This window comes from Bubalus kerabau, chromosome 13 (assembly GCF_029407905.1).
Source record: "Bubalus kerabau isolate K-KA32 ecotype Philippines breed swamp buffalo chromosome 13, PCC_UOA_SB_1v2, whole genome shotgun sequence".
Taxonomy (NCBI): domain Eukaryota; kingdom Metazoa; phylum Chordata; class Mammalia; order Artiodactyla; family Bovidae; genus Bubalus; species Bubalus kerabau.
In genome coordinates, this window is record NC_073636.1 from 66,429,856 (window position 1) to 66,457,555 (window position 27,700).

The 27,700-nt window shown below is 50.6% G+C and overlaps 1 protein-coding gene and 1 long non-coding RNA gene across 2 annotated transcripts in view; one reads left to right on the forward strand and one right to left on the reverse strand.

The window, feature by feature from the left end:
* MTCL2 (microtubule crosslinking factor 2) overlaps positions 1 to 27,700 on the reverse strand; it is a 72,419-nt gene that overhangs the window by 25,106 nt on the left and 19,613 nt on the right. Inside the window, exons 2-7 of the mRNA XM_055544979.1 lie at positions 24,391 to 24,615; positions 16,882 to 17,040; positions 4,714 to 4,776; positions 2,867 to 4,057; positions 1,537 to 1,683; positions 48 to 173 (exon numbers count right to left, since the gene is read on the reverse strand). Coding sequence (XP_055400954.1) covers positions 48 to 173; positions 1,537 to 1,683; positions 2,867 to 4,057; positions 4,714 to 4,776; positions 16,882 to 17,040; positions 24,391 to 24,615 — 1,911 coding nt within the window. The remainder of the gene's footprint in view (positions 1 to 47; positions 174 to 1,536; positions 1,684 to 2,866; positions 4,058 to 4,713; positions 4,777 to 16,881; positions 17,041 to 24,390; positions 24,616 to 27,700) is intronic.
* LOC129625911 (uncharacterized) lies at positions 1,987 to 5,653 on the forward strand. The gene is made up of 3 exons (XR_008701650.1): positions 1,987 to 2,195; positions 4,747 to 4,977; positions 5,395 to 5,653. It is a non-coding gene; the product is annotated as an uncharacterized LOC129625911 (long non-coding RNA).

A 27,700-nucleotide genomic window follows, 5' to 3' on the forward strand; every position in this document is an offset into this window, starting at 1 on the left:
TTCAGGGAAGAGAGGCTGCAGGAGGTGCGGGATAGGACCCCACCCACCTGCACCATTTTCTGATTGAAGCTTTCGGCCTCCTCCTTCCGGAGCTGCCGCTCCTGGGAGAGCTGCTCTTGCAGGCCCCGGAGGCTGTCGTGGGCCTCGGCCAGCACCAGCTGCAGCTCCTTGATCTGGGGTCGAGATGAGGGACACAGATGAGGAGCAGGGAGAGAGCAGAAGGACAGAAACTGCAGTCAAAGGATGACAGTCAGAGGGGAGCGAGACAGCAGGAAGTCAGACCCAAGCTAGCCTTCACGTATACTCCAGGCTGATGGCAGGCCCTACTTCAGTGGGTTGTCATGACGATGAAATGAAACAGTGCACATCAAATCTAGCTATTATTAGAATTTTAACTCGATACTTTCTGGCAAAAATTTATTTGAGGAAAATATACTATGAAAACTAAGTGAATTCACAAAAATGTTCATCTCATTGTTTATAACTGTAATAATTTACAAACAGCTTAGGTAAGTCAGGGATCAAATATATGTGTTTAATGGGTCTATACTTATGTAAAAATCCATTCAACTGTACACTTAAGGATAGTGCCCTTGGTAATTCCCTGGTGGTCCAGTGGTTAGGACAACGTGCTTTCACCGCCGAAGGTGCAGGTCAGGGAACTAAGATCCCACAAGCTGAGAGTGTGGCCAAAAAAAACAAAAAGGATAGTGCCCTTTACTATATGTATATTTTTACACTATATTTCAATAACAAGTTAAACAAACTAAACATTCACAGTAGTTAACTATGTGTTAATCTTGTGATCTTGATTTTCTTTTTCCATCCTTATGCTATGCTATTTAGGGATTCTAATTATTTGCTGTTTATAATATAAGAAACTCCTACGAAAAAGACAATAAAACTCTACATTTTCAGGGGAAATTCTGTTTATAAGGATTTGGAGCCAAACAGGCAAAACAAATCTATCTGGTTAGAAGTCAGGATGTGACTAAATGGGGACTAGAAGGGAAGCTTCCAGGGACAGGTCATGGGTTATTCATTGATCTGCTTGCTGATTACACACCAGTGTTCAGCTTATTAAAATTACTTGAGGGACTTTCCAGGTGGTCCTGAGGTTAAGACTCTGCACTCTCAATGCAGAGGGCCCGGGTTCTGAGGTCCATAGCCTAGACTTTGTGCTCTGCAACCAGAGAAGCCACCGCAAGACGCCTGCGCACGGCAAGGAAGAGTAGCCCCTGCCTGCTGCAACAAGAGAAAGCTGGCAGCAATGAAGATCCAGCACAGCCAAAAATAAATTAAAAAAAAAAAACTTCCTCAGATGAGTTTATAAACTTCCTGTCATCAGGTCCTGAGAATGGCCCAAACTTCCTTGTTTCTCATCCAGCCCTTGTTGCCAGGAAGCTTGGAACCAAAGGAAACACTCAGAATCCATATCAACACCGGCTAAGATTCTCCACAGGTCACTCTGTTCTTGAGTCACCTCAGGCACTCTCCTCCTACCCCTCGCCCCTGCTTGTGTGGGCCCAGACCCACCTCAGAGGCGTAGGAATCATTGTCTTCAGCTCGGTAAGGCCTGAAGCTCCGGCTAGGGTCCGACTTGGAGTCCAAGTCGCTGGTGTGGAAGGCCTCTCGTATCCTGGGCTCCCATTCTGGCAGGTCCCTGAGGTCAGGAGGCTGCACCTAGAGGCACAAGCAGAAGAAACTAAAGGTGACCCCGAGGAGGGGCATGTGGGGGGGGCCAGAAACAGCACCCATTCCAGGCCCCCAGCTCTGTGGGAGCCTCTGACCGGGCACCTGAGGGCAGGGACCTAAGTGGACTCACCTCCGGTGGTTGGCGCACTGCAACTTCTCCATGAATTGTTTTTGTTTTTTTAAATGAATTAACTTTATTTGACTGTGTCAGGTCTTAGGGGCTTCCCAGGTGGTGCTAGTGGGAAAGAGCCCACCTGCCAATGCAGGAGATAAAAGAGACTCAGGTGGGAAAGATCCCCTGGAGGAAGGCATGGCAACCCACTCCAGTGTGCTTGCCTGAAGAATCCCATGGACAGAGGAGCCTGTATCTATCAATGGTGAACGACTAAAGGAACTGTGGTATATTCACTCCATGAGGTCATATCTGGTCTGGAGAACACTCGGAACTACTTCTACCTGAGACAGCAAACGTAATGGTGAGTGAAAGAAGTCAGGCCCAGGTGAGTGTGTTCTGTGTGATTCAATTTATGCAAAGTTCAAAGACAGAACTGAATTGAGAGAAGGGTTACCTTGGGAGTGGGGACAGTGGCTAAAAGGGGACCTGAGGAGGGGCTGCTGGGGTTCTTATCATCTTGATGATGACATGGGTGTGCTCACCTTGGGAAAATTCATTAAGCTGCACATTTGTGTTTTGTGTGTGTCTCTGTACAATATGGTTCAGTAAAAGGTTTATATATATATGTGTGTGTGTGTGTGTGTGTATACACAAATATATGAAAAGTAATAGGGGAGTTCCCAGGTGGTCGGTCCAGTGGTTAAGGGGCTTCCTAGTGGTGCTAGTGGTGAAGAACCAGCCTGCCAATGCAGGAGACTTAAGAGAGGCCAGTTCGATCCCTGGGCTGGGAAGATGCCCTGGAGGAGGCCATGGCAACCCACTCCAGTATTCTTGCCTGGAGAATCCCAGGGACAGAGGAGCCTGGCGGGCCACAGTCCATGGGGTCGCAGAGGGTCGGGCATGACTGAAGCGACTTAGCACTGCACAGCCAGTGGTTAAGACTTCGCACCAGGGGGCGTGGGTTCCATCTCTGATCGGAAAAGTTTTGCCTGCTGCACAGTGCGGCCAGGCAAAAAAAAAAAAAAAGCAATAGGGCCCTTGCCTGGGACGTCTTACCTGGAAGTCTGAGCCAAGGTCTTTGGCCAGAAGAATCTCCTTGGAGGGCCCCTGGGAGCTCAAGGCAGGCAGTGTGGAGAAGGGCTCCGGAGGCTCCTTGACGGGGCCCCCTAGGACCGAGTCCGCCTTCCTCGTGAAGGCGTTGAGCTCCTGCTGGAGCAGGCTCAGCCGCACCAGGAGAGCATGCATCAGCTTGGCGTCCCTGGGGCCCTCGCTATTGTTGTCTGGGGCCTCGAGCAGCCGGAAGTCGGCGCACTCGTTGTCCAGATAGGGGCGTAGGCCGGCCGAGAAGCCGTTGGCGTCGGCCACCAGGACGTCGATGGCCTTGCTGACCAGGACGGCCTGCTCCCGCAGCCCCGGCAAAGCCTCAGCCTCCCGGGCCCGGCAGAGCCGAGCGGCTGCAGGCCCCGGAGCCTCAGCCAGGGAAGCTGGCACGCACTGGGCGGAGTCGCCAGCCTCGGCGTCCGTCTCCAGCATGGGCCGCGTGCTCTGGCAGGAAGCCAGGTCACAGCGCTGGAGATTGGAGAGGAGCACGCGGTTCTCATACTGCAGCTTCTTGACCTTGCCGCTGAGTTCGCCGATCTGCAGCTTGGCGGCCGCCAGCTCCTCCTGCGAGGGCTCGCTGAGCACCGAGCAGCTGTCCTCCGACAGCGTCACGTCCAGCTCGTGCTCCGAGCGGTACTTGGCCAGCTCGCTCAGCAGCAGCTTGTTCTGGTCCTCCAGCTCGGCGGAGGAGCGCCGCAGCAGCTCGGCTTCCTCCTCCACGAACTGCAGGTGTCGACGCAGCTCCGCCAGGCTCTCCCCGCACTCGCCACCGCCCAGCGCGGAGAAGGCCAGGCGAGCCTCCGGGCCCCCGCAGCTGCCTCCGCCACCGTGATCCTTCATGTCGTCCATCTCGGCCCGCAGGCCGCGGTTCTCCACCTCCAGCTCCACGATGCGGCGGCTCAGCAGGTTGGCTTCCTCCTCCACCAGCTTCAGATGCACCTTGAGCTCCGTCTCCCGTGAGTGGGGGGCGTCCGCCAGCTCCTCCGCCGACAGGGCGCCGTCTAGGTCCCCGTAGAGCGAGCGGTACTTGAGCAGCTCCTCCTTCATGCCGTCGTTCTCCTTGGCCAGCTTGGTGAGCTTCTTGCACATGAGAGCCGACTCTTCCTTTGCAAAGTGCAGCTGGCACTTCAGGTCCGCGCTGTCCTCCTGGGGCCGGAGGGGGAACAGGGAACAGGCAGGAGCCAGGAAAGTTAGTGTTGGGAGGCTCAGCCACACCGTTTCTGGGAGCTCTAACTACTAGGTGCTGGGAAGAGAGTCTTGACGCTTAAGGCGCTGGGGGTCCAGAGAGGAGGCAGAGAGGCGGACGCAGCACACAAATGGGGCACACATATAGCCTGAGGAGTCCAGGAGGGCTTCCTGGAGTAAGTGACATTCTGTCAGGGTGACTGTTGCTGCTAGTACTACTACCATTGCTACTGCAGTTTTCTCATCTGTAAAATGGGGCAATAACGCCGCCCCCAACAGACCATGAAGAAAATTAAAGGAGACAATATATAAAAAGTGCCTGACACCCTGATCATCCAGAACCACTTGAGACTAACTGTATTCTGTGCCTGACCTGTGCTACAGACAGCACTATACAGAGCAGAGCATGTGAGAACCACGGGTTCAGGGCATAGTTTGGAGAAGTAAAGCTGGCATCAAAACTAAGAAAATGAACAAGGGGAGGACGGAGTAGAAACAGGGGAGGGGTGGACACCTCTGGGGACTCCTCGGGCCACTTGTTAAGCCAGGGGCCTTCAGACTAAAACCTGCCGCTTGGGGTTATGCCGCCTGCGGCTGTGGAGGCTGACCAGAAGTACCTGCACCGAAGACTTCTTGTCCGTCTTCCCCAGGGAGCGCGTTCCTCTTTTCTTCAAGGAGTGCTGGAGGAGGATTAAAAAGAAATTGAACTGAAAGCTCACAAGGGTGATGCACATCCAAGAGCAGTCGTGGTAGCCAGGGTTCCGCTGAGAACCGCTGCCCTCCCCGGCCAGCCCAGCCCAGCCATGGCCAGCCTTGAGCAGCACCAACTGCTGAGTTAGAGGAGTCTTAAGACCACCCAGAGACTGCAAATGGAGAGCCAGGTCAGTACTTAAGATGATTCTGAACCCACCTTCCCAGGGTTCCTCCCCTCTGTCCCACCCCAGAATTGTGATCTAATTGGCTTGAGCCCAAGACCTGGAAGATCTGGGTTTCCATTCTTGTTTGTCTTTCATTCATTCACCAAAGACTCCCTGAGCACCCATCATGTGCCAGGCAAAGTAAGGCATGGAGAATACAGCAGGGACCATGACAGACAGGGTACCCCAGGGGGATATTGGAGTGTTATGCCCAGATCCTCCCCTTAGTACTAGAACATTCCTCTAGTCCCCCTTCCAGCGATGGTCACTGGCTGAGGGCAACTACCTCAACCAAGGTCTTGTGCCCTCCCTGTGGGGGCGAGGGGGGCAATGGGGGGAAGCCACATTCAATGACTAGTCCATGCCCTCTTCCCACACCAGCTCTAGAGCTCCCCATCGGATCAGCTGAAGCCATGAGTATGAATGCTCCGCAACTCAGCTTCTCCTGCTGCCTCCATCTCTGATGGCGTTATTCCAGGAGGATGCTTCCATAAGCCTCTGCATGCAAATCTCCATCTCAGGGGGAATCCTGAGCTCAAGAAACCGGCATTGTAGTGAGAACTTTAATTCAGAGTGGATATTAATAAACAGTAATATTTCTCTTATATTAAGTGAAATAAATCAGACAGGGAAAGACAAATACTGTATGATATCACTTTTACATGGAACTCCAGGTGGCTTCCCTGGTGGCTCAGATGGTAAAGAAGCTGCCTGAAATGTGGGAGACCAGGGTGTCATCCCTGGGTCAGGAAGATCCCCTGGAGAAGGGAATGGTAACCCGCTCCAGTATTCTTGCCTGGAGAATTCCATGGGCAGAGGAGCCTGGCTACAGTCCATGGGGTCGCAAAGAGTTGGACACAACTGAGCGACTAACACACATTAATAAGCAAAATGAATATGGTAAAACAAATCATAATTATATAAGAGGCTTAGAAATGATGAGGAACTGATCTTTTTTTTTTTTACAATGTAAATGGTAGGTTTTCATGCAGATAGGCTCTGATAATCATCATGATTCAAAAACACAGAAGCAGGGATTTTCCTGGTGCTCCAGTGGTTAAGACTCCATGCTCCCAGTGCAGGGGCGAGGGTTCTATCCCTGGTTGGGGGAACTAGGATCTCACAGGCTGCACAATGAGGCAAAAAAAAAAAAAAAAAAAAAACACACAAAAATACAGAAGCAATAGGGGAAGAAATTGATATATTTGATTAGATAAGCAAATTCTATCTGGGGCAAAGAAATGCTCTAAGAAAAGTAAAAATATAAATGACTAACTGGGAAAAAATATTTGCAGTGTATGACACTGACAAATGGTTAATATCCTATATACATAAAGAGAGTCACAAGATAAAGTCCAACAAACCTACAGAGAAATGGGCTAGAGAGATGAAAACCAGTTCACAGGCAAAGAGGGGTAAATGGCTCCAACCATAGGAAGATGGTTCCCTATTCATGGAAGAGAAATGCAAATTAAAACTACACTGAGATACAATTTCTCACCTATCAGATTGGCAAAAATCCAAATATCTGACAACACTTTCTATTGATGAAGCAATGGAAAAACAGGAACACTCAATATCAGTGGCAAGAACGCAAAATGGCACAAGTTCTATAGAGGGGAATTTGAGGAACTGTTACAATCATCTTTTCTGAAGTTTCTCAGCATTTAAAAAAGTCACTCAGAGGCATGAGTCCATTGACCACATCTTCCCTTGAGAGGAGTGAGTATTTCACTTAGTGGAGTATAAAACCACTTTGGGGTTGCATTTGACTTTTCAAGTCGGGCAGGTAATCTTTGAGCATGCTTCCAAGAAGTTTGAATACATGTGCTTCCTGTCCGCCACCTCTCACACCCCACCCCTGGAGGTGAGAACCAAGCCTCCTCTTTACTGAAGGCAAGAGAGAGGTCCCACAGCAAAACCAGAGCTGACGTGGGACCAGTTCTGGACAGAACTCTTGCTCTAGCTCCAAAAACTGGAAGGAGAAAATGTATCCTCTTCAACAGAGGCCAGAGTGGACCCAGCACAGTGGCTCTCAACCTGGGGGCAAATCAGAATTACCTAGGGGAAATTTAAAAAATTGATACCCAAGATCCCAGCCCCAGAGATTCTCACATCATTGGTCTGAGTAGGTCCCAGGCATCAGTATTTCTAAATAGCTTCCCAGGTGATTCTAATGTGCAGCTAAGGTTGGAACTACAGAGCTAGGGAGGAAGATGAACCCGAGTCATGCTCTTAAGTTTATCTTAAAGCCCAGTCAAATTCTAAAGAGACCTTTTGAAATGTAAATGAGGCAGGAAGGCAGAGGCTGATATTTCAGACGCTGGGTGCCAAGAGCAGGAAGGCAGTATTTGAGAAGGGCTGATGGGGGAATCTTTCAAAAGCTAAGAGTAGGGAAGGTGGGTGAGGGTCACAAAACAAGTCTTTCCACAAAGAGCTCCTCCCACAAAAGAGGTCTGGGAAGGGGATGCTCAGAGAGAGACCCCCTCCCTCAGTGGTGAGGTGGGGGGTCTGGAGTCAGATGGTCAGGGTTGCAGATCTGGGCCTGCCTATCGCAAGTGTATTGGGCTTCCCTGGTAGCTCAGATGGGAAAGAATCTGCCCGCAATGCGGGAGACCCGGGTTTGGTCCCTGCATCAGGAAGATCTCCTGGAGAAGGAAATGGTCACCCACTCCAGTGTTCTTGCCTGGAAAATCCCATGGACAGAGGAGCCTGGCGGGCTATAGTCCATGGGGTTGCAAAGAGTGAGACAGAACTGAGCATAAAACACTTTCACATCACAAGCTGATGGGTGGGTCCGGGAACTCAGGTGGGACGCCTGGGTGAACCACTTCCTCTCCCAGAAACTCCACTCCATCATCTACAAAACTGAGCTACAGATTAAATCACTACTGCAGACCTCCTGGAGGAGGCAAGTGGGTGACAGGAAGGGGAGCCAGGGGTTCCCAGAGGCACTGAGAGGTCCCAGCCATTACATATAAAGGACTGAGATGATACAAAACCTGAAGTCATTAAAAAGGGCAGTGGGAGAGTGAAATTCACTGACATGATAAACTCTGAGACAGAAGGAAGGAAACTGTAAAACAAAACCTGCAACCCAAACGTCCACCAACTGATGAATGGATAATAAAACATGGTATATCCACCCAGGGGAATATTCGTCAGCCATGGGAAAGCATGGCGTCCTGATCGATGTTACAACATGCTTGGAAACACTGTGCTGAGTAAAGGAAGCCTGTCACAGGAGGACACATCGCATATGATTCCATTTATATGAAAAGTCCAGAAGAGGCAAATCCACAAAGGCCAAAAGTAGATTAGTGGTTGCCAGGGAGGAAGAGGGAGTGGGGAGTGACTCGATGGCTTGAGGTTTCTTTGTAGGGCGATGAAGATGTTCTGGATTAGGGAGCCGTGGTGGCTGTACAACTCTGAGTACTCTAAAAACCACTGAACTCTACCCTTTAAAAAAGACAACCTTTATGGTAAGTGAATTATATCTCAAGAAAGCTGTTATTTAAGACAAGCTAGAGGGGGGCTTCCCTGATGGCTCAGTGGATAAGAATCCACCTCCCTATGCAGGAGACACAGGATTGATGCCTGATCTGGGAAGATCCCACAAGCCGTGGGGCAACAAAGTGGCTGCACCAGAACTACTGAGGCTGGGCTCTACAGCCGGGGAGCCGCAACTACCGAGCCCACGTGCTGCAGCTGCTGAAGCCCGCACACACTAGAGCCCGTGCACCGCAACAAGAGAAGCCACTGTAATGAGAAGCCAACGCACCACAACTAGAGAGGAGCCCAAGTGCCAACAAAGACCCAGCACAGCCAAAAATAAATACATAAATAAAATTATTTTTTTAAAAACTAGAATGTGTTACCATCTTTATAAAAATAAGACACATGCATGTGGGTATACATGTGTGCATGTGCATGGTGGGGGGATATGATTTAAAGAATATACACCCAGTTGAAAACAAGGAGAGTACAGAGAACTTGCACGTCTCACCTTTCTAACCCCACATGTTTTTGAGAGAAGTGAAGACATAGTCCACCAGTGTTTTCTCCTTAAAGTTTTTTAAAAATTACATAATTTTTAAAAAGTAAATTAATACATAAAGCTATATTCTCACTGTAAATCTATACTATGCTGACAAAGCAGGAGTCCCCCTGTTTATACCCTCACCCAATCTCCTGAGGGTGACCACAGCCAAAGGTTGGCTGGAGCTCCTTCTAGACCTCTGGCTCTGTGTTTAAAATACTGAAATAGATGGTGTTCTTTTAGACTTTCTTTCCTTCCTATGTTTACTTGGCTCTGTGATCTTTGATTTTTATAATAAGCACCTTAAGCAGAAGAAAACCCCCAAACATCCAGCATTTAAAAAGACAGCCTGTGTTCATGCTACATTATCATGTATGTTACAGAAACTGTGCTTATAACATAATCCCATCTTTATTTTGAAAAATACATACAGAAACAACTATACATTGTAAAGCACAGAGAAAGGCCTGAAAAGGCACAAACTAAAATCATGGGTTACGCTGAAGCAGGCATTGAATTGAGGGAAGTGGTTAGGGGAGGCTTTCTTCTTTTATGCATGGTTTTTATCATTTCTTATATTTTGGAGAGCACGCTCACATTCATTTAACTTCCAAAAAATCCAAAAGGGAATACAGTTCAGTTCAGTTTAGCTGCTCAGTCATGTCCGACTCTTTGTGACCCCATGGACCGTAGCACGTCAGGCCTCCCATCACCAACTCCCAGAGTTTACTCAAACTATGTCCATTGAGTCGGTAATGCCATCCAACCATCTCATCCTCTGTCGTCCCCTTCTCTTCCTGCCTTCGATCTTTTCCAGCATCAGGGAATACAGTGAACCCATTAACCGGCTGTCTCACCCCAGGCAACCAAGGCAACCAGAATCTGCTGTGTCCAGCCTTAGAGGTATGCTAGGCATGCATTTATGTGTTTTTGTAATGAAATTTTTGTTTCACTGACCTTGTATTACTTTTCTAGTCAAAACAAATGCATATGTACATTTCAATATGTGTGCACACATAGAAAAACATACTGGAAATACAACAGATTGGAAAGAACTCAGACCCAAACAGTAATCTGGTAATTGCACAGAGGAATTCCCTCTGAATAGTGGGCTACAGGTGAAACTTTTCTCCTTATGGCTTCCTTGTATTTTGTAGTCTTTCTCTACTAAGCATATGTTAACTGTCAGGTGAAAGGAGAAAGTTATAGTAAAGGGTTTTATTTTGTTGTGTTTTTTTTAACGTACTTTCCCCGAGGAAAGTCATGAACGCCTTTTCAATAGGCAGAGGGGGCGCTCTGAGTGCCCACCAGAAAAGGAGGGCAGGACTTCTCTGGTGGTCCAGTGGCTAAGATTCCACGTTCCCAATGGAGGGGGCCCGGGTTCAATCCCTGGTCAGGAAACTAGATCCCACATGCCACAGGTAAAGATCCCACATGCTGCAACTTAGACCCAGGGCAGCCAAATAAATAAAAATAAATTTTTTAAAAAAAGAAAGAAAGTACAGGCGGTGGGCAGAGAAGAGGGGCTGAAGCAGGAAACCTTTTCAGGACCAGAGTGGCTCCAGTCTTTTCCGGATGGAACGGACCCTGCCCCAACCCCATCTCAGCCACGTGGGCTCCCATAGTGCTCTGCGGCTCTGGAGGGAAAACAAGGCAGGCTCACAGAGCACACAGTCCTTCCTCCCCTTTGCACGGCAGCGGCTGGTCAGGCGGGGCTCCCTCCAGGGAGCCAGGACATCAGAGCCCCTTTGTGGAGCCCCCAGGGGCAGATGTTCTGTTCCTGAGCCTTGCAGGGTGGGATGGGGTGGGGTGGGGCAGGACAACGCCTGAGCACCCACAGGAATGCCAGTCACATGTACCGGACCCCGAGGGCACACTCCTTGGCTGCCAAGCAGCAGGGGGCTTCCCCACCCACGAGCAACGCACAAGGCCGCCTCTGGGCAGCCAGGGTGGCGCCTCTAAGCATCGCTGGTCTAACGGCTCCTAGTAGCAGCAGGAACTCTGTCCCCACTTGCCCTTCACTCCCTTCTTGGGGAGACCAGGATGGTGCCCGCGCCCCCCCAGCCTGCACTGGAGAGGCTGCGGAACACAACTGCAGCGGCCCCCTGCCTGCTAACACCTTCCATCCTGCCAGGAAACAAAGACCAACCTTCAAGGAATAAAATGAGCCTTCTGCCAAAACAGTTGGGTAGATTTTCACCCAGTTTAGAGGGGATGTTTGGAAAGGTCTCCTGAAAACACAGACTGTGCTGTGTGGATGAAATTTCCTCCGGAGTGGTGGTGGTGGTGGAGGGGGATCTGGGTTGGGGGTGCATCTCAAAGACTGAGGCATTCTTGGCTGAAGAACCTAGAGAGTGGGTGTGGTTCCTGGCTGGGGGAGACCACTGGGGAGGAGGAAACAGAGAGTGGTTTGACAAGGGCCCCAGATCAAATCACTGGGACAGACGCCGCCAACTGCAAGCGCAGTCTTGCAACTTAACTGCTCCTTCTGTGGGCAACTGGCAGCCTGATATGGAGAGCTTCTTGCTAGAGGCAGCAGAAGCATATTTACTTACGACTTATTTTTTAATTTTATGTTTTGCCTACGCCTCATGGCCTGTGGGATCGTAGTTCCCTGACCAGGGATCAAACCCGCACCCCGCTGCATTGCAAGTGCAGAGTGCTACCACTGGATCGCCAGGCATGTCCCAGGAGCATAGTTATTAGATTAAGGTAAATACTTCTTCGGGACCACAGCCATCATAGAGGTTGTCAGGGTGCTGACACAATACTGATAACCAGCACCGATCGAGTCCTTACCTGCTTTGTCTTGATCAATTCTCACAAACACCTCTGAGAAGCAGGGATTCATAGTCCCATTTTATAAATGAACAAACTGAGCACTAGAAAGGTTACACGATTTGTCCAATGCTACAGTTACTTGCCAATAAGTGGCAAAGCCAGGATTCAAACCCAGGCCCATGTGACTCCAAGTTCAAGTTCGTCCTGCAGCACACAGGCCATAGCAGGGCTGCACGCCATGATGAATCCGGCAGACGGAGAGGGGAGCCCAGGTGAACTGATGCTACAGTCAGTGCCCTTCTTACCCCATAAGAGTGGGAATCAGGCCAAGAAGCCCGGGCCAGAGAAGGAGGTCCTCACTGGAGTAAGCAGCCTCTTCAGAGGTCCTGAAACACAGCAGGGTTCCTTCCGGGAAGGCCCCTGGATGGGGCAAGGAGCACAGGGGCATTGCCATGAGAGTCAGTGTGCTTTTGGAAGATGCAAAGAGTCCTTTCTCCTATCCCGTCTACATGCAGCAGGTCCATTCCAGGTATACACCCAAGAGAACTGAAAACATGTCCACCCAAAAACCTGTACACAAGGGTTCACAGCAGCATTAGTTCATAACAGCTCCCAAAGTGGAAACAACCCCATGCCCATCAACTGATGAATGGATAAACAAACTGTGGTCCCTCCATACAAAGGATTATTATATGGCCATGAAAAGGAATGAAGTACTGACACCTGTCTCAACATAGACCTTGAAAACATGATGCTAAGTGAAAAAAGTCGGTCACAAAAGATCACGTTGCTTGATTCTATTTGGATGAAATGTCCACAATAGGCAAAACCATAGAGACAGAGAGTCTCTATGTCACTCATACACTCATACATGAGAGGTTGCCACGGGCCGGAGGGAGGGGGGAGTGGGCAATGACTGTTGACAACAGAATGTTCTGGAATTAGATAATGGTTATGGTTGCACATCATTATGAATATATTAAAACCCATGGAATTGTACACTTTAAAATGGTGAATTTTCCCCTGGTGGTCCAGCAGTTAGGACGCCACACTTTTACTGCCAAGAGCCCGGGTTCAATCTCTGGTCACAGAGCTAAGATCCCACAAGCCAAAATAAACACATAAAATGGTGACTTTTATGGTATGTGGACTATATTGCAATTAAACAATTGCCAAGAGGAGTACCATCTATAAAACGTGGACAAAATGGGAATTCCCTGGATGTCCAGGGCTTAAGACTCAGAGTTTTCACTGCCAAGGGGCTCGGGTTCAGTCCTGGGTGGGGGAACCAAGATCCCACAAGCCTCGCAGCATGGCTAGAAAGAAAACAAAATAAAATGGGGACAAAAATCACTATGTACCTTGGGAGGCTGTTGGCTACACCACGTGAAGACACATAAAATGCTTAGTGCAGCGCCTGGTACAGAAGCGCTCAGACACAGCAGCTTTATTATAATAAATCCCATCAACATTGATATTGGCTTTCTGCCTAAAATACAAAGAAGGGGAGTGATACTGGATTGGGGTTGGGGGGCTGCTATTACGATTTTTGAGCTGCAATCCAGCTGGCAACAGTGCCACTGCAGAACATGGCTGGGGCAGGCCACCCTCCCTTCTCTCCAGCAAAGTGCCATCTCCATAGCAACCACATCAGCTCAGGCCAGGGGCTCCTGTTCCCAGCCGGGTGACAGCATCGCCACAGCAACCCGTCAGGATGGCAAAGGCAGATCTCGGTGATGGGACTAGAGCAGCTCTGGCAGAAGAATTGCTAAGGGACCCCTGTCTCCATAGAAACCGTATCAGGAAAGAGAAGGAGGGGGAGAGGGCAATCAGCCAATAAACACAGGGCCACGCCTCTCTGCCCAGATCCTAAGACTCCAAGGGACATGAGGGAAGGCTAAACCAACCCTGCTGATATCACCTTCAAGAGGAAGTGAGGGACTTCCCTGGAGGGCCACTGGCTAAGGATCCACCTTGCAATGCAAGGGACGCGGGTTTGATTCCTGGTGGGGGAATGAAGATCCCAAATGTTGCGGGGCAACTAAGCTTGTCCACCACAACTAAAGAGTCCATGCGTCACGACGAAAGATCCGCATGACACGACTAAGACCTGCTGTAGCCAAATAAGTAAGTAGGAAGTGAACCAGTGTTTCCTGAGCATCTACTGTGTGCCAGGCCCCACAAAGGACTCTTTACATGCTTGACTTCATTTAAAATTTCACTAATAATCACCATGCCCCCCCTAAAAAAAACCCTAACTACAGTAGTCATAAACGCCCACCACTTCTAACACCTGAGTTCAGTGGGTTTTTCCCCAGATTTCCCTCCAGGCTATGCATTTTTGCATAGACACATATACTTCAAAACCAGTTTGTTCTGTATAGGTCTCCAAAATAATTAGCGAGATTGCACAACATGCATGGTTCTATCATTTCCTTTTTGTGCTTAACAATGTACCTTAGAAATCTTTCCACATCACTGCATATGTATCTACCTTGAAAAAAAAAAAAATGGGAAAGTATACCTAATATAAACTTTACCATTTTAACCATGTTTTCCTTTTATGGTCGTAAAATATACATAACATAAAATCTGCCATTTTTAACCACTTGCAAGTGTACAATTCAGTGGTATAATCACCACTCACCTCCAGAACTTTATCATCACCCCAAACTGAAATGTTGTATGTAGTAAACAATATCTCCCCACACCCTCCCCCATCCAGGTTCTGATAACCTCCAACCTACTTCTGTTTCTATGAATCTGACTACTCTCAGTATCTCATCCGAGTGGAATCATATAATACTTGTCCTGTCGTGTTTGCTTACTTCATCGAGCACAATGTCCTCGAGGTTCACCCACATTGTAGCCTGTGTTGGAATCACATTCCTTCTTAGCATTACACATACAATGTAAGTACATACTACATATTTCTTTGTTCATTGATGGACATGTAGGGTGCTTGTACCTTCTGGCTACTGTGAATAATGCTGCTATGAATGCTGTTGTTGTTTAGTCGCTCAGTCGTGTCCGACTCTTTGCAACCCCAGGGACTGCAGCCCACCAGGCTCCTCTGTTCATGGGATTCTCCCAGCAAGAATACTGAGTGGGTTGCCATTTCCTTCTCTAGGGGATCTTCCTGACCCAGGGATGGAACCTGGGTCTCCTGCTTGGCAGGGGGGGTTCTTTACCACTGAGCCACAAGGGCGGTCTGCTATGAATATGGGGGTACCAATATCTGTCCATGTCCCTATTTTCAATTCTTTTGGGTATATACCCAGAAAGAGAATTGGCCTATTTGGTGACTCTGTGTTTATTTTTTTCAGGAACTGCCATATTACTTTATTCTTTCTAACTTCTTCATAGTGTTCTATGGCTATGAATCTTATGACTGATCACGAACCTCATAAGCTAGGTACTGTTATTATCCTGACGTCACAGAGGAAGAAACTGAGACTTAGAAAGCGGAGGTAGCTTCAGGGTCTCAGCTACATCTCAGCCAAGGAAAGGCTGGGTGACCTCAGGCAAGCTCTCCCTCTCTGGGCCTCCTTCTCCCCCCTTTTTTTTTTTTAATTTATTTTAATTGGAGGCTAATTGCTTTACAATATTGTAGTGGTTTTTCTCATACACTGACATGAATCAGCCATGGGTGTACATGTGTTCCCCATCCTGAACCCACCTCCCACCTCCCTCCCTCCCGATCGCATTCCTCTGGGTCATCCCAGTGCACCAGCCCTGAGCACCCGCCCTGAGCACCCTCTCTCATGCATCGAACCTTTCCCCCTCTTTTACAGTAGGAACAGCCTGACCTCCAAGGCACTTTCTAAAACTGTCTCTCCTTTTCACTATGAAGGGTGGCAACAATGAGATGTGTGGAGACGGTGCCCTCTGGCACCAGGCCAGGCCAGGTCACAGGGGACAGGAGGCTGCCTGAGGGAAGGGGGCCCCCACCCCGCCCTGGGAAGCCCTGAGCAGCACATACCTCCCTCTCCACTCTGAGAAGCCTTTGGCACATCACACTAACACACCCAGCGGGAAGGGCAGCTGAAGGACTGCTCTGGCCTCGGGGCCGTGGTGTGTCCTGGAACGCTGGAATGCCTGTCCCCGGGAAGATGAGGCCTATGCCCCAGCACAACATTTGATCCTAGGATGCCTCGGGAGCAGTCAGACAGCTGAGGCCCAGCTGGGGCCAGAAGGCACCCAGGCTGCCTGGGACACAGAGTGCTGGCTTCTGGAAGATTCCAGCCCTTAGGCATCGCCTCTGCTGGTGGTTTCCAATCGGTGCACCCCAGTGGGCCCTACTGGACCTGGAGAACATTCCTTCCTCCCTCGGGGCCATTTTCCCATCCATAAAATGGGTACAATCACAAGTTCACTGGGCCTATTATGGAAATTATATAAAGTGTCTGGCATGGTGCTTAACATGTTGTACACCTAACACATGGCAGGAGGAAGAACGGGCTGCCAGGTGGGAGGGGCACTCCTGAGCAAAGACAGAGAGCCTGGTGCCTGGAGTCACATTTAAGAAGCAGCTGTGTCCTAAAAATGTGCTGAGACACCAGTCAGAGGCCAGCCCCAGCAGTGACTCTACACCGAGTGGGAGCGCCTGGCTGTCCCTAAAGCACACCCATAAAATATATCCCACTTAGTCCTTCTGATGACTTGGAAGTATTACTATCCCATTTTACAGATGAGGAGACTGAGGCTCAGAGGGCTGGGCTCTAGGCTGGGCATTGCTGCATGTTTTCTCAGGTAATCTCGCACCCAGTTGTGCTCCTCTGATGGCTGGCTGTCTCCTTCATTGGCCTCTGGGCTCCTGGAGGTCAGGAGCCAGGTGTCTCTCAAGCACCACTGTGTCCTTGGTGTCCAGCACACAGTTCTCACAGGAGGTGCTCAGGAAGCATGTGCTGGACCAATGAACGAATAGACAGCTCTGCCAGGATGGCATAACAGTGCAGAGCAGAGGTTCAGAGACGCTGGCTGGGGTGGGGCTGGCACATGCCTGCCCAGCCCAGGCCTGGCCCTTCCAGGTAGGACAGGACCCTCACCTCTCTCGGCCGCTCCAGCTCCGTCTGCAGCACCTGCTTGGCCAGCTCAGTCTCGATAAGCCGCTGCCGAAGCTCCTCATTCTCCTCTTCCAGCCTCGCCCGTTTTTTCTCCACTGCCTCCAGCTCCTTGTGCAGCCGCACTGAGATGTCTTTAGAGACCTGAGCAAAGGTGAGTTACAAGCAGGGCATGAGCAGGCTGAGGGCCATCCCACCTTGGCCACAGAGCAACCCCAGGGCAGGCAGTTATTCTTATCACTCCCACTTAAAGAGGAAGAAACTGAGGCACAGAAAGGTCAAGTAACTCAACAAGGGTCACACAGCCAGGAAGTGAGAGAACCAAAACCCAAACCCAGAAACCGTATGCTTCCTGTGTTCACATCATGGTCCAGCTCCTAGAAAATGAGAGGCCCTGTCTATCCTTAGCAGTGCCTTTACATTTATCTGGATCTTTTAATGCTTCCAAAAGCCTCTCCCATCCACCTTCTCACCCAGTTCTCTCAAGAGCCTATGGCAGGACCAGAAACTCATTTTTATTTATGTATATATGTATGTTCTTACTTATTTTTGGCTGGCCTAGGTCTTTAGCACATGCGCACTCTCTCTAGTTGAGGAAATCAGGGGCTACTCTCTAGTTGCGGTCCTGGGCTTCTCTTTGCAGTGGCTTCTCTTACAGAGCACGGGCTACAGGTACACAGGTTTCAGTAGATGTTCCTCTTGGGCTCCTGCGACAGGTGGAATCCTCCCTGACCAGGGATTGAACCGGCAGGCAGAGTCCCAACCACTGGACCATCAGAGAAGTCCCAGAAGCTCACTTTAAAGAGAGGGGAGGGACTTCCCTGGTGGTCCAGTGGCTAAGACTCCACGCTCCCAATGCAGGGGGCCCGGATTCAACGCCTAGTCAGGGAACTGGATTCCACATGCTGAACTAAGAGTTCCCATGCTACAACTAAAGAGATCCCGCATGCTGCAACTAAGACCCAGCACAGCCAAATAAATTTAAAAAAATAATAATACATAGAGGGGAAACCCAGAGCAAGATAGACTCCCCTAAAGCCCTTTGAAGCCCATTTTTTCTCTGCCAGTGACCAGCATATATTCCTGAGCAAATCATTTCCCTATTCTGCCTCTGTCTCCTTCACTACAAAATGGGTGCAATAATAATAGCACAACCTCACAGGCCGACAGGAGGCCTGAATCAGCTGTTGCACCGAACGCTTGGCCCAGGGCCTACACAGTGCATGCTGGGTGAGTGGTGGCGGCTGCTGGGAGAGGCTGAGTCCAGAGAGGGCATGGCTTGCTGGGGGTCACAGTGTGACACAGACCCCGAGGCCTGTTTCCAATTGTCTGGGATACAGAACATGCCCCAAATGACAGAGGCTGGGCAGCCGTCCAGGTCATCCCTCTGGGAGGAGCTGACAGACCCACAAACCCCAGGTCACCGGCTCCAGGGCTCTGCTGCAAAAATGCTCCATTTCTTCAAGGACACCCCCTGTCCTATCCCCTGATGGTGGGGGTGAAAGGGTAGGAAAAGGGGTCCCTGGCGATGAGGAAGGCCCTTCTTCTTTTTTTTTTTTTTTTTTTGACTGTTCCAGGTCTTAGCTGCAGCATGCAGGATTTAGTTCCCTGACCAGGGATCGAACCCTGGGCCCCCACACTAGGAGCATGGAGTCTTAGCCACTGGCCCACCAGGCAAGTCCCAAGGAAGGCCCTTCTGAGATGGTAAATCATAACCTCCGTCCCTAAGAGGACTGAGCACCAGCATTTGTTGAATGCCTGCTATGTGCCAGATTCACCCATCTTCACCCCAATTATGCCCCCATTTTGCTGGCAAGGAAATAAGAGGCTCAGAGTGCAAATGACCTGCTCAGAGTCAAACAGAGATTGTGTGGGCTGAGCTGGGGGGACCTCAGGGGCTTTGGCTGAAGGACCGTGTGGCCAGGACTCCACAAGGGGTACAAGGACATTTGCCAGCAAGAAGGATGAGGCAGACAGCCCAGCGCCTCGGGCCTGCCAGTCTCGGAAATGACCGTGGCACCTCCTCCCCGCCGGAAGGGAAGAGGGCCCTCCCTGGCTCTGCCTTCTGCCTGGGCCCAGGCCCAGCTCAGCACAGACCCCTTGGCAGTGTGCAAGGCAGGCCAGGAAAAACAACAGCCAGAGAGGAAATTCAGCACTCCCTCTCTCTCCTCCCTCCGTTGCCCACTGCCTCTCTCCACCCTTGAAGATCTCCAAGGGCAGCCAGAAGCCGGCCCACCAGGCTCCTTCCACAGTCTCTCTAGGCCCCCAAAACCTTCCCCCTCCACAAAGTGGGGTGAGCGATTCCTCACTAGCAGAACAAAGACGTTGCAGGTGGCAAAACTGGCTTGAAGCCTAATTTCAGCCCTCACTGGGTGTGTGACCCAGGACAGGAGTTTTTTTAACAATCTGAAGTCTCGGTTTGCTCATCGGTAAAAGGGGGTGACAGTGCCTTGTCACAAAGGCTGCCGTGGGGAATAAACAGCACAGGGCTTGGGCTAATGCCTGAAACATAGCAGGTACTCAAAAGTATAATGATTTGGGGGACCTTTTGGTGGTACAGTGGTTCAGATTCCAAGCTTCCAATGCAGCAGGCACAGATTCGATCCCTGGTCAGGGATCCCACATGCCACGTGGTGTGGCCAAAAAAGAAAAATGATTTTGTAATGCATTGTTAAGATTACCGCTTCACCTCTGCGCACTAATTTTATCCGACTTGGTCCAACATCTCATAGCCTCACTCTTGAGTTTAGTGTCAGTATTTCTGCTAGAGGTATTCAGCCCCAGGCTTGTGGCTCTGGTCCCAAGTTTTAGGCTGTGGGGTCACCCAGTGAGCCCCTGTCCTGATGAATACTTCATTCATTCATTCACTCACTCATCCATCTGCTTAGCCCCCAGCGGGCAGGACTGGTGGAGCACAGAGGTCCAGAATCCAGGCCATGTCTGGGCTCCTTCATATCTTTCTATCCCGGTAGCAGTGCAGAGTCTGGCATATACTAAGTGCCTAATAAATGCCTGTTGGATGAACAAACAGATCCGAGATTCCAACAAGCAAAATGGGCGGTAGGCAATGAAGGAGTGAATGATTGACATATGGAGCTGCACGTGGCCAAACTGGGCTGGGGATGCGCCCCCAACCACCCACACCCCCAAATGTCCAGAGGGGGCTGTGTCCCTGACTGGGGTTGAGGGACCAGCTGCTGGGGGGGACCCAAGGCTCCTCTCCCAACTACATTCCCACCTGGGCAAGCTCCTCTCTACCTGGGGTTCACTCCATTCCCACCTAGGCCTCAACCTGGTGACCAGGTGACCCACTCCCCACCAAGAAGGCATGATCAGTGTGGATTCCTGGATCTTCTGAGGTCCATGAGTGACTCTGTGGATTTCATCCCTTCCATGAGTCCCCAGCTGCCTTCTGTCTCCTTCCCCAGGAACCCCTTTCTCCATCTGCTCTCTATCCCCAGGGGTGCCTTGTAAAGAATGCCTAGCGCCAGGTAGCTTACAGAATTCCAGTGTGGACAAATCTCAGATCCCCACAGAGCCCGGTGCCCCTGATGAAGGCCCTCAGCAACAAAGAGCACACGTCTAGAGGGCAGGAGCCTTGCTGTCTGGGCCTGTCCCTTCCCGTCTCTGAGTCTCAGTGGTCCTTGGCCCCCTGGCTCCCACAGGTAAGCAGGCAGAATCAGGTCACTCCCTGAGCAAGCACCACGCGCCTTTCAACCCTCAGGAAGTACTTTATCATCCCCATTCTGGGGCTCAAAAAGAAAAGGTCACTTGTCCAAGGTCACACACTAGGAAGCTACAGAACCAGATTTGAAATCAGGTGGGTCAGCTCTGGAGTCTTGCTCTCAGTCTGAGCCTGCTGTTGGCCTGAAACTTGAAAACACATTGTGTTAATATCGATAATAAAATTATTAATAATAAGCACAGGGACTTCCCTGATGGTCCAGTGGTTGAAAATCTGCCTTGCAATGCAAGGGATGCAGGTTCTCTCTCTGGTCAGGGAATTAAGATCCCACCCATTAAGGTACAACTATGGCTCAGATGATGAAGCGTCTGCCTGCAATGTGGGAGACCTGGGTTCGATTCCTGGGTTGGGAAGATCCCCTGGAGAAGGAAATGGCAATCCACTCCAGCACTCTTGCCTGGAAAATCCCATGGACAGAGGAGCCTGATAGGCTACAGCCCATGGGGTCACAAAGAGTCGGACCCGACTGAGCGACTTCACTTTCACTTTCACTTTCATAGAGCCTATGCACAGCAAGCAAGATCCCATGTGCCATAACTAAGACCCAGCATAGCCAAAAACTAAATATATATATATATATATATTTTTTTTTAAAGCACAACCTGTGCTCACAGCATCAGGGGCTCAAAGGGCCCCACCTGCCTGTCTCATGTGATCCCTTCACGACCCTCCCAACTATCCCCAAGTTGGGGAGACTGAGATACTACAGGAGGCGAAGCAGCTGTAGCTTCCGGAAACCAGGGCAAATCCCCAAAGCACAAACAAATGCTCTCAGCCATGAGGTCACTGTTTACAGCGCTGGGGCCCGGCTCCTGCCAAATGCAACTGGCAGCCTCCAGGCCACAGCCAGCTCGCTCATCGGCCCCTCGGCTCCTAAGCCTAAGGCTTTAAGGCGACTCTGTCACGCTGAACCCTCGGGGCAGGGGCTGGGAGCCCTCACTGAGGAACACCCCATGTCCAGGCAGCATCTGGACTCAGTGTGGCTACATGCTCCCAAGAATCCAGGGAGGGTGGGAATGTCATCCCCATTGTACAGATGAGAAAACTGAGGCACAAAAAGAGAAAGTAACCTGCTCGAGTCACCCAGGAAGTAAACCCAAGCCAAAACTTTTTCTCCAGCAACGGCTTCTAAGAAATGTTTTACTGGTGTTTCCTGGGGCTCCCTACAAGGGTCTCTTCAGGTGGGAATTTTCATCCCTGATTCCTGGAACCTGATACTCTCCCACAGGATCCCAGCCCCTGAGGCTGTGGCCTGGGAATCTGCATGGTAAACAAACCTCCAGGCTATACTTATCCATCCAGGGAGGCTGAGATTCCACCCACTTCCTCGCCCTGGCCCAGCCACTCATCCCACTTTTAAGTTTTTCTCCTGAACAATAACAGTAACACCCCAACCAACATTTACTTATTTGCTGGGGGAGCATCCCGAGCGGGCCCCTGCGATCAGCATGCTCTTTACTTGCACTATTTCATCTTATCCTCACAAAAGTCTCTCCAGGTAGAGACTTGCTGCACCCCTATTTTCCACATGGGGAAACTGAGGCTCAGGCTGCAAAGCAGCTCTCCCAAAGCCACAGGGCAAGCGAGTGGCAGAGCAGGTTTCTGTCCCCACCTCTGCCCTCCTCATGATGGACAACATTCCAGCCGAGATTCTGTGGGTCCTGCCAACTGTGAGAACCAGCAAAGAGTGAGAGAGCCTGGGGGGGCAGGGGGAGAGGGAGGACCAAGGCCTGAGGTTTCTTTCACAGCAGCCACACCAATAATCCACCTGCTGGCTACAACCACTGGAGCTGCTAAAGCCCTGAAAATTCAGCTGCTCTAACCCCGCCATTTAAGAGAAGAGGAAACTGAGACCCCAAGAAGTGGCCCCATGCCAGTCTGCTCTTGCTGGCTGAGAAATCAGAGGGTCCCTTCCAGACAGCAAGCAGACCTTTCCACACTTAGGTCCATCAAGCCCTCCCAGGCGATACCAGGGAAGTCAGCATTCTGAGAACCTCCGAGAAACGCCCCAGAACGTCCCCAGCACATGGGACTGAGGGAGGCAGCCAGAGCTGTCCAGTCCAGGCCGGCATGGATGAGCTCAGCGCCCCAGCTGCAGGCTCAGGGAGAGGAGGGAGGGAAGGGGCAAGCCGACTGCTGATTGGCTGGTTCAAATCCCAACAGAAGGGGCCCGCTCCCCCCCCCCCCCCGCCCAGACTCCAGGGGCCTCCCCACTCACACTCTGCACACACACCAGCTGCTCCCGGCTCCTCCCATGGAGGCACCAGCCACCCAGCCAGTCTGCTCTCAGCTCCAGCCTTCCTCCACACCTTCCTCATCTAAGGCTGACTTTTCTGGGTCTCTGCCTGAAAGCCCCAACTACCTGGACCCAAACCCAGATTCCTCTAAGCCTCTAGGGCTCTCCTTCACCCACCACACTCTCAATCCGGTGCTGGGAATTTGAATATTTCTGTAACCATTTATCCCAGAAGCTGCCTTCTCAGATAACGAGGAGCACTTCCTTTCTTGATTTTTTAAAAAGTATTTGTATTTACTTGTTTGGCAGCTCTCGGTCTCAGTTGCGGCACGTGGGATCTTCAATCTTTGTTGCAGTCTGCCAAACGTTCAGTTGTGGCATGTGGGATTGAACCCAGGCCCCCAGCTTTGGGAGTGCAGAGTCTTAGGCACTGGGCCATCAGGGAGGTCCCTGGTGCACTTTGGACTTGGAGATATAACCTTTCTGAGCTCTGTTTCGTCATCAGCAGACCTGATGCAGCTGGTACATGCAAGACAATGGGAGACGCAAAGTCCAGGGTGGGGTTGGTGTTCACTCTTCACCCGCTTTCAGGGGCCCTCTTCCTCCAACACTTCTTCTTGTGCCTCAAGCCTCGGCTCAGAGGTCCCCCTGCAGGAAGACCCCATAGGCCCCCAGGCTGTGCAAGATGCCCTCACCCCCAGCTCCTACATACCTGGATGACGCTGGGCTGAGTGCTGAGAGCTTGGTGTTGGGCTAGGTCCCCCAGATTTCTCAGTCCCCAGACCTGGGCTCACACAGACAGGTAAGGCAGAATCCTCCCCCCGCCAGACTGCAGGCCATCCTTCGGCTCCCTGAGGCCGAGGACAGTGAGGTCAGGCAGCCAGCATGGGAGGCCGATGAGTCTGTGCTCTGCCAGGTACACAGCGGGTCCCGTGACCTTGGAGAGGTATTTCCTTTCCCTGAGTCTCACTTTCCTCACCCAGAAAAATGCGAATAATAATAGTAGCTAACATTTTTCAGTGTTTACAGTGACCTCTTACCTACCTGATCTCATCTCATCTCATTAAGCCCTGTGAGGCATGGGCTGCTGTTAAACCCATTTTACAGATGAGGAAACTGAAACACAGGTGACTTGCTCAAAACCATAAAATTAGGGCATATTGGGGCCAAGATATAAACCAGCCTTATCCAACCCCAGACCTTCACTACTCTCCTTCAGCACAAGAAAGAAAACTTCCACGGAACTGCGCAGAGACAACACGGAGCCCAGCACCAGGTGTGTGACTGCGACTCACACGGCAGCTGCTGCTGGGAGGATTCATATTGATGGCCTATCAGTTCATCGGGGATCCCCATTTACAGATGAGGATGCTGACGTAAAAAGAGATGATGGGACTCGCCCAAGGGACACAGAAGGAGTGAGCTGACCAGGGCCCACTCAGGCTCAGGACCCTCCCCGCCACCCCACCCAGCAGGGGCGCCTCTGAGGACTGGGGAGGGGGCCCAGGCTCACCTTGACATCCTGCTCCAGGCCGCGGATGAGCTCACCGTCCACCTGGCCGGTCTGGGCAGCGCGGAGGCTGCGGCGCTCGGCTTTGCGCAGCCGGTACTGCAGGATGCGGCAGGTCTTGCTGGCCTGGTCCAGCTGCTGCCGCAGCTCCTGCAGCTGATACACATCCTCTTCCATATAGACGTCCCGCATTTCCAGCATCTCTGCCCGCAGTTCCTCGATCTCGTCCTGCAGAGGGGAGGAGAGGTCAGGTCGCTGGGCCCTGCGGCAGTGGCCAGAGTGCTTGAGCACAAGCCATGCCCGACACTGTCCTAGGCACCCCTTGAGGGAGGGGGGTCTGAGAGTGGGAGGCTGCACAATGCAACCCCCCAAGTGCCCACATCCTAATTCCCAGAATCTGAATATGTCACCTTACATGGCAAAGGGACTGTACAGATATAATTAAAATAAGGATCTTGAAATTGGGAGATTATCGTGGATTTTCTGGGTAGACCCAATGTAATCATAAGCATCCATATAAGAGGGAGGTAAGGGACTTCCCTGGTAGTCCAGTGGCTAAGACTCCACGCTCGCAATGCAGGGGGGCCAGATCTGATCCCTGGTCAAGGAGTTAGATCCCACATGCCTCAACTAAGCGTTTGCGTCCCACAACCAAAAAAAAGATCCTGCATGCTGCAATGACGACTGAAGAACCCGCATGCCTTAACTAAGACCGGGAGCAGCCAAATAAATACATAAAAAGTAAAAGAAAGAAAAAGAGGGAGGCAAAGCGATCAGAGCAGGAGTAGGTGATGTGGCAGAGGCTGGGGTGATGTACGCTGAAGGTGGAGAAAGGGCCGAGGGCCAGCGGAGGCAGGCAGCCTCTAGAAGCAGGAAAGGGGAATGGACTCTTGCCAGAGCCTTTACAGGGGTGGAGTCCTGCCAACACCTTGGTTTTTAGACTTCTGATCTTCAGAATTGTAAGATGATAATCCGGGATTGCTGCAAACCACTAGAGTTCTGGTAATTTCTTATAGCAGCAACAGGAAACTAATACACTGGGGAAGCAGAAAAGGGCTCATTCAACAAGCATTTATGGGCACCAATTGTGTACCAGGCCCTGTGCAAGCAGGGGAGTGGGGAAGGAGCATGGCAACCAAGATGAACGTGGCCCTTTCTGTATCGTCTGTATGGAGCCCCAAGTCTCACTGGCTAGACACACTGTAAATGGACAGATTAAAAAACCTCTCAGATACTGTTAAGAGTTACGAAGATAAAAAGCCAAAAACAAAACACGTGGGTAAGATGATAGAGTGATGGGGGAACGTGCTATGTTAGAGGACATGGCTGGGGAGGCCACCCCTAAAGGGACATTTGAGCTGAGGCAGAAGGAACACCCATGAGACAGAGGGGTGGGGGGAGTGTGTGCAAAGGCCCTGAGGCAGGAAAGAGCTCAGTGTATCAGGATACAGCAAAGTGGCCAGGGAAGCTACAGGGGTAAGGTGCGGCTAGGGAAACTGACAACGGTCAGCCATCTAGGGCTTTGAAGGGCTGAGTAAAAAATCTGAGTCTGGGACTTCCCTGGTGGTCCAGTGGTTAAGAACCTGCTTACCAATGCAGAGGACAGAGGTTTGATCCCTGGTCTGGGAAGATTCCACATGTCGTGGGGCAACTAAGCCCATGGGTCACAACTACTGAAGACCCTGTGCTGTAACAGGAGAAGCCACCACGAGAAGCCCGCGCACTGCAACTAGAGATGAAAGTCTGTGCATAAAAACGAAGACCCAGCAGAACCAAAAAAATAAAAATAAAAGAATCTGAGCTTGGGTTTTAAGTGGAGGGGGTTGGGTTGAGGAGGGTGACCTCACTTCCTCAAGGCAGCTCCTGACCACCTCTGTCATCAGTTCCCAGATGTCCTTCACTTCCCCTTTGTCCACATGAACCCATCAGTAATTCTTCATTTAATAGTTTATCTCCCAGAGACATTATGAGTGCCAGGGGCAGGGGCAGGGGGCTTCTCCATGTCTATCTCACTCCCTGCTGTATCCCCCACACCCAGCATAGGGCCCAACATCCTGAGAGCATGGTGGCATGTATGGTTAGGCAAACAACCATAAGGAGACACACCAACCTGCAGCAATCACTAGACAAAGTGTAGCAGTGGGGAGACCCAGGAGAAGAAACCAGTGATCACTATGTCTAACAGCAGATGTGAAAGCTGAATCACAAATAAAAGGATCTGACTTTCGTGTGACTGAACGCATTAAATAAGACTGTACACTAAAAAGAGAAACTGAACTGCTATATATAAAATAGATAACTAATCCACGGAGAAGGAGGAAGTGGGCCAGTCAATGATCACATCAGTTAAAGAAATGAGGAAGTGAGGGGTCCACACGCACTTCAGCTGGCAAGATTAAGGAAGCATAAAGGAAACGGCACTCAGGAAGTGTGGGCCAGTTGGCTAAATCCAAGCTAAACCAGCCTCCAGACGGGCCTGTGTTCAAATCCTCACCATACCATTTATAGAACATGTTGATGAGGAGGATGTGGGGGTCTGAGTGGACCCCAAGCTCAGGAGGAGCCAAAGGGAAGTGCAGGGCATCCACAACTAATGATGCTTGGCTACATTAAAAGACGTATGACATTTAGGGATTTCCCTGGTGGTCCAGTGGGTTAAGAATCCTCCTTGCAATGCAGAGGATGTGGGTTCAACCCCTGGTCAGGGAACTAGGATCCCTGAGGAGCAACTAAGCCCATGTGCCATAACTACTGAGCCTGCACACTTTGGAGCCCGTGTGCCACAACAAGAGAGTCCATGTACCACAACGAAACATCCCACATGACTCGACGAAGATCCCACGTGCCACAACGAAGACGCCATTCAGCCAAATAAATATTAAAGATAAATGAAATTTTTAAAAAAAGATGTGTGACATTTAGATCATAAGAGGTGACACCCCTCATCACAGGACCACATCCAGTGCACTGAAGTCAATTTTGCAGGACCATTTAAAAAATTACCTTTTAAATAACTGATTTTTCTATTGATAAAAGTAAATGATGACCATAGAAATAATTTAGAAAATATAGCGGATACAAACCACTTGAAATTCTTCCACCTGGTCCTGAATCAAGTGCTTCTCAAAGTGTGGTCCCTGGACCAGCAGTGTGGGCTACATCGGGGAACTGTGAAATTCTTACACCCTCAACCAAGACCGACTGAATCAGAAACCCTGGAAATGGGGGCCCCCGAGTGACTCTAAGGCAGGGTGTTTCCTTACAGTCTTTTTCCCTAAATGGGCAAGAGTCCTGTGTCTCAGCACACAAGATC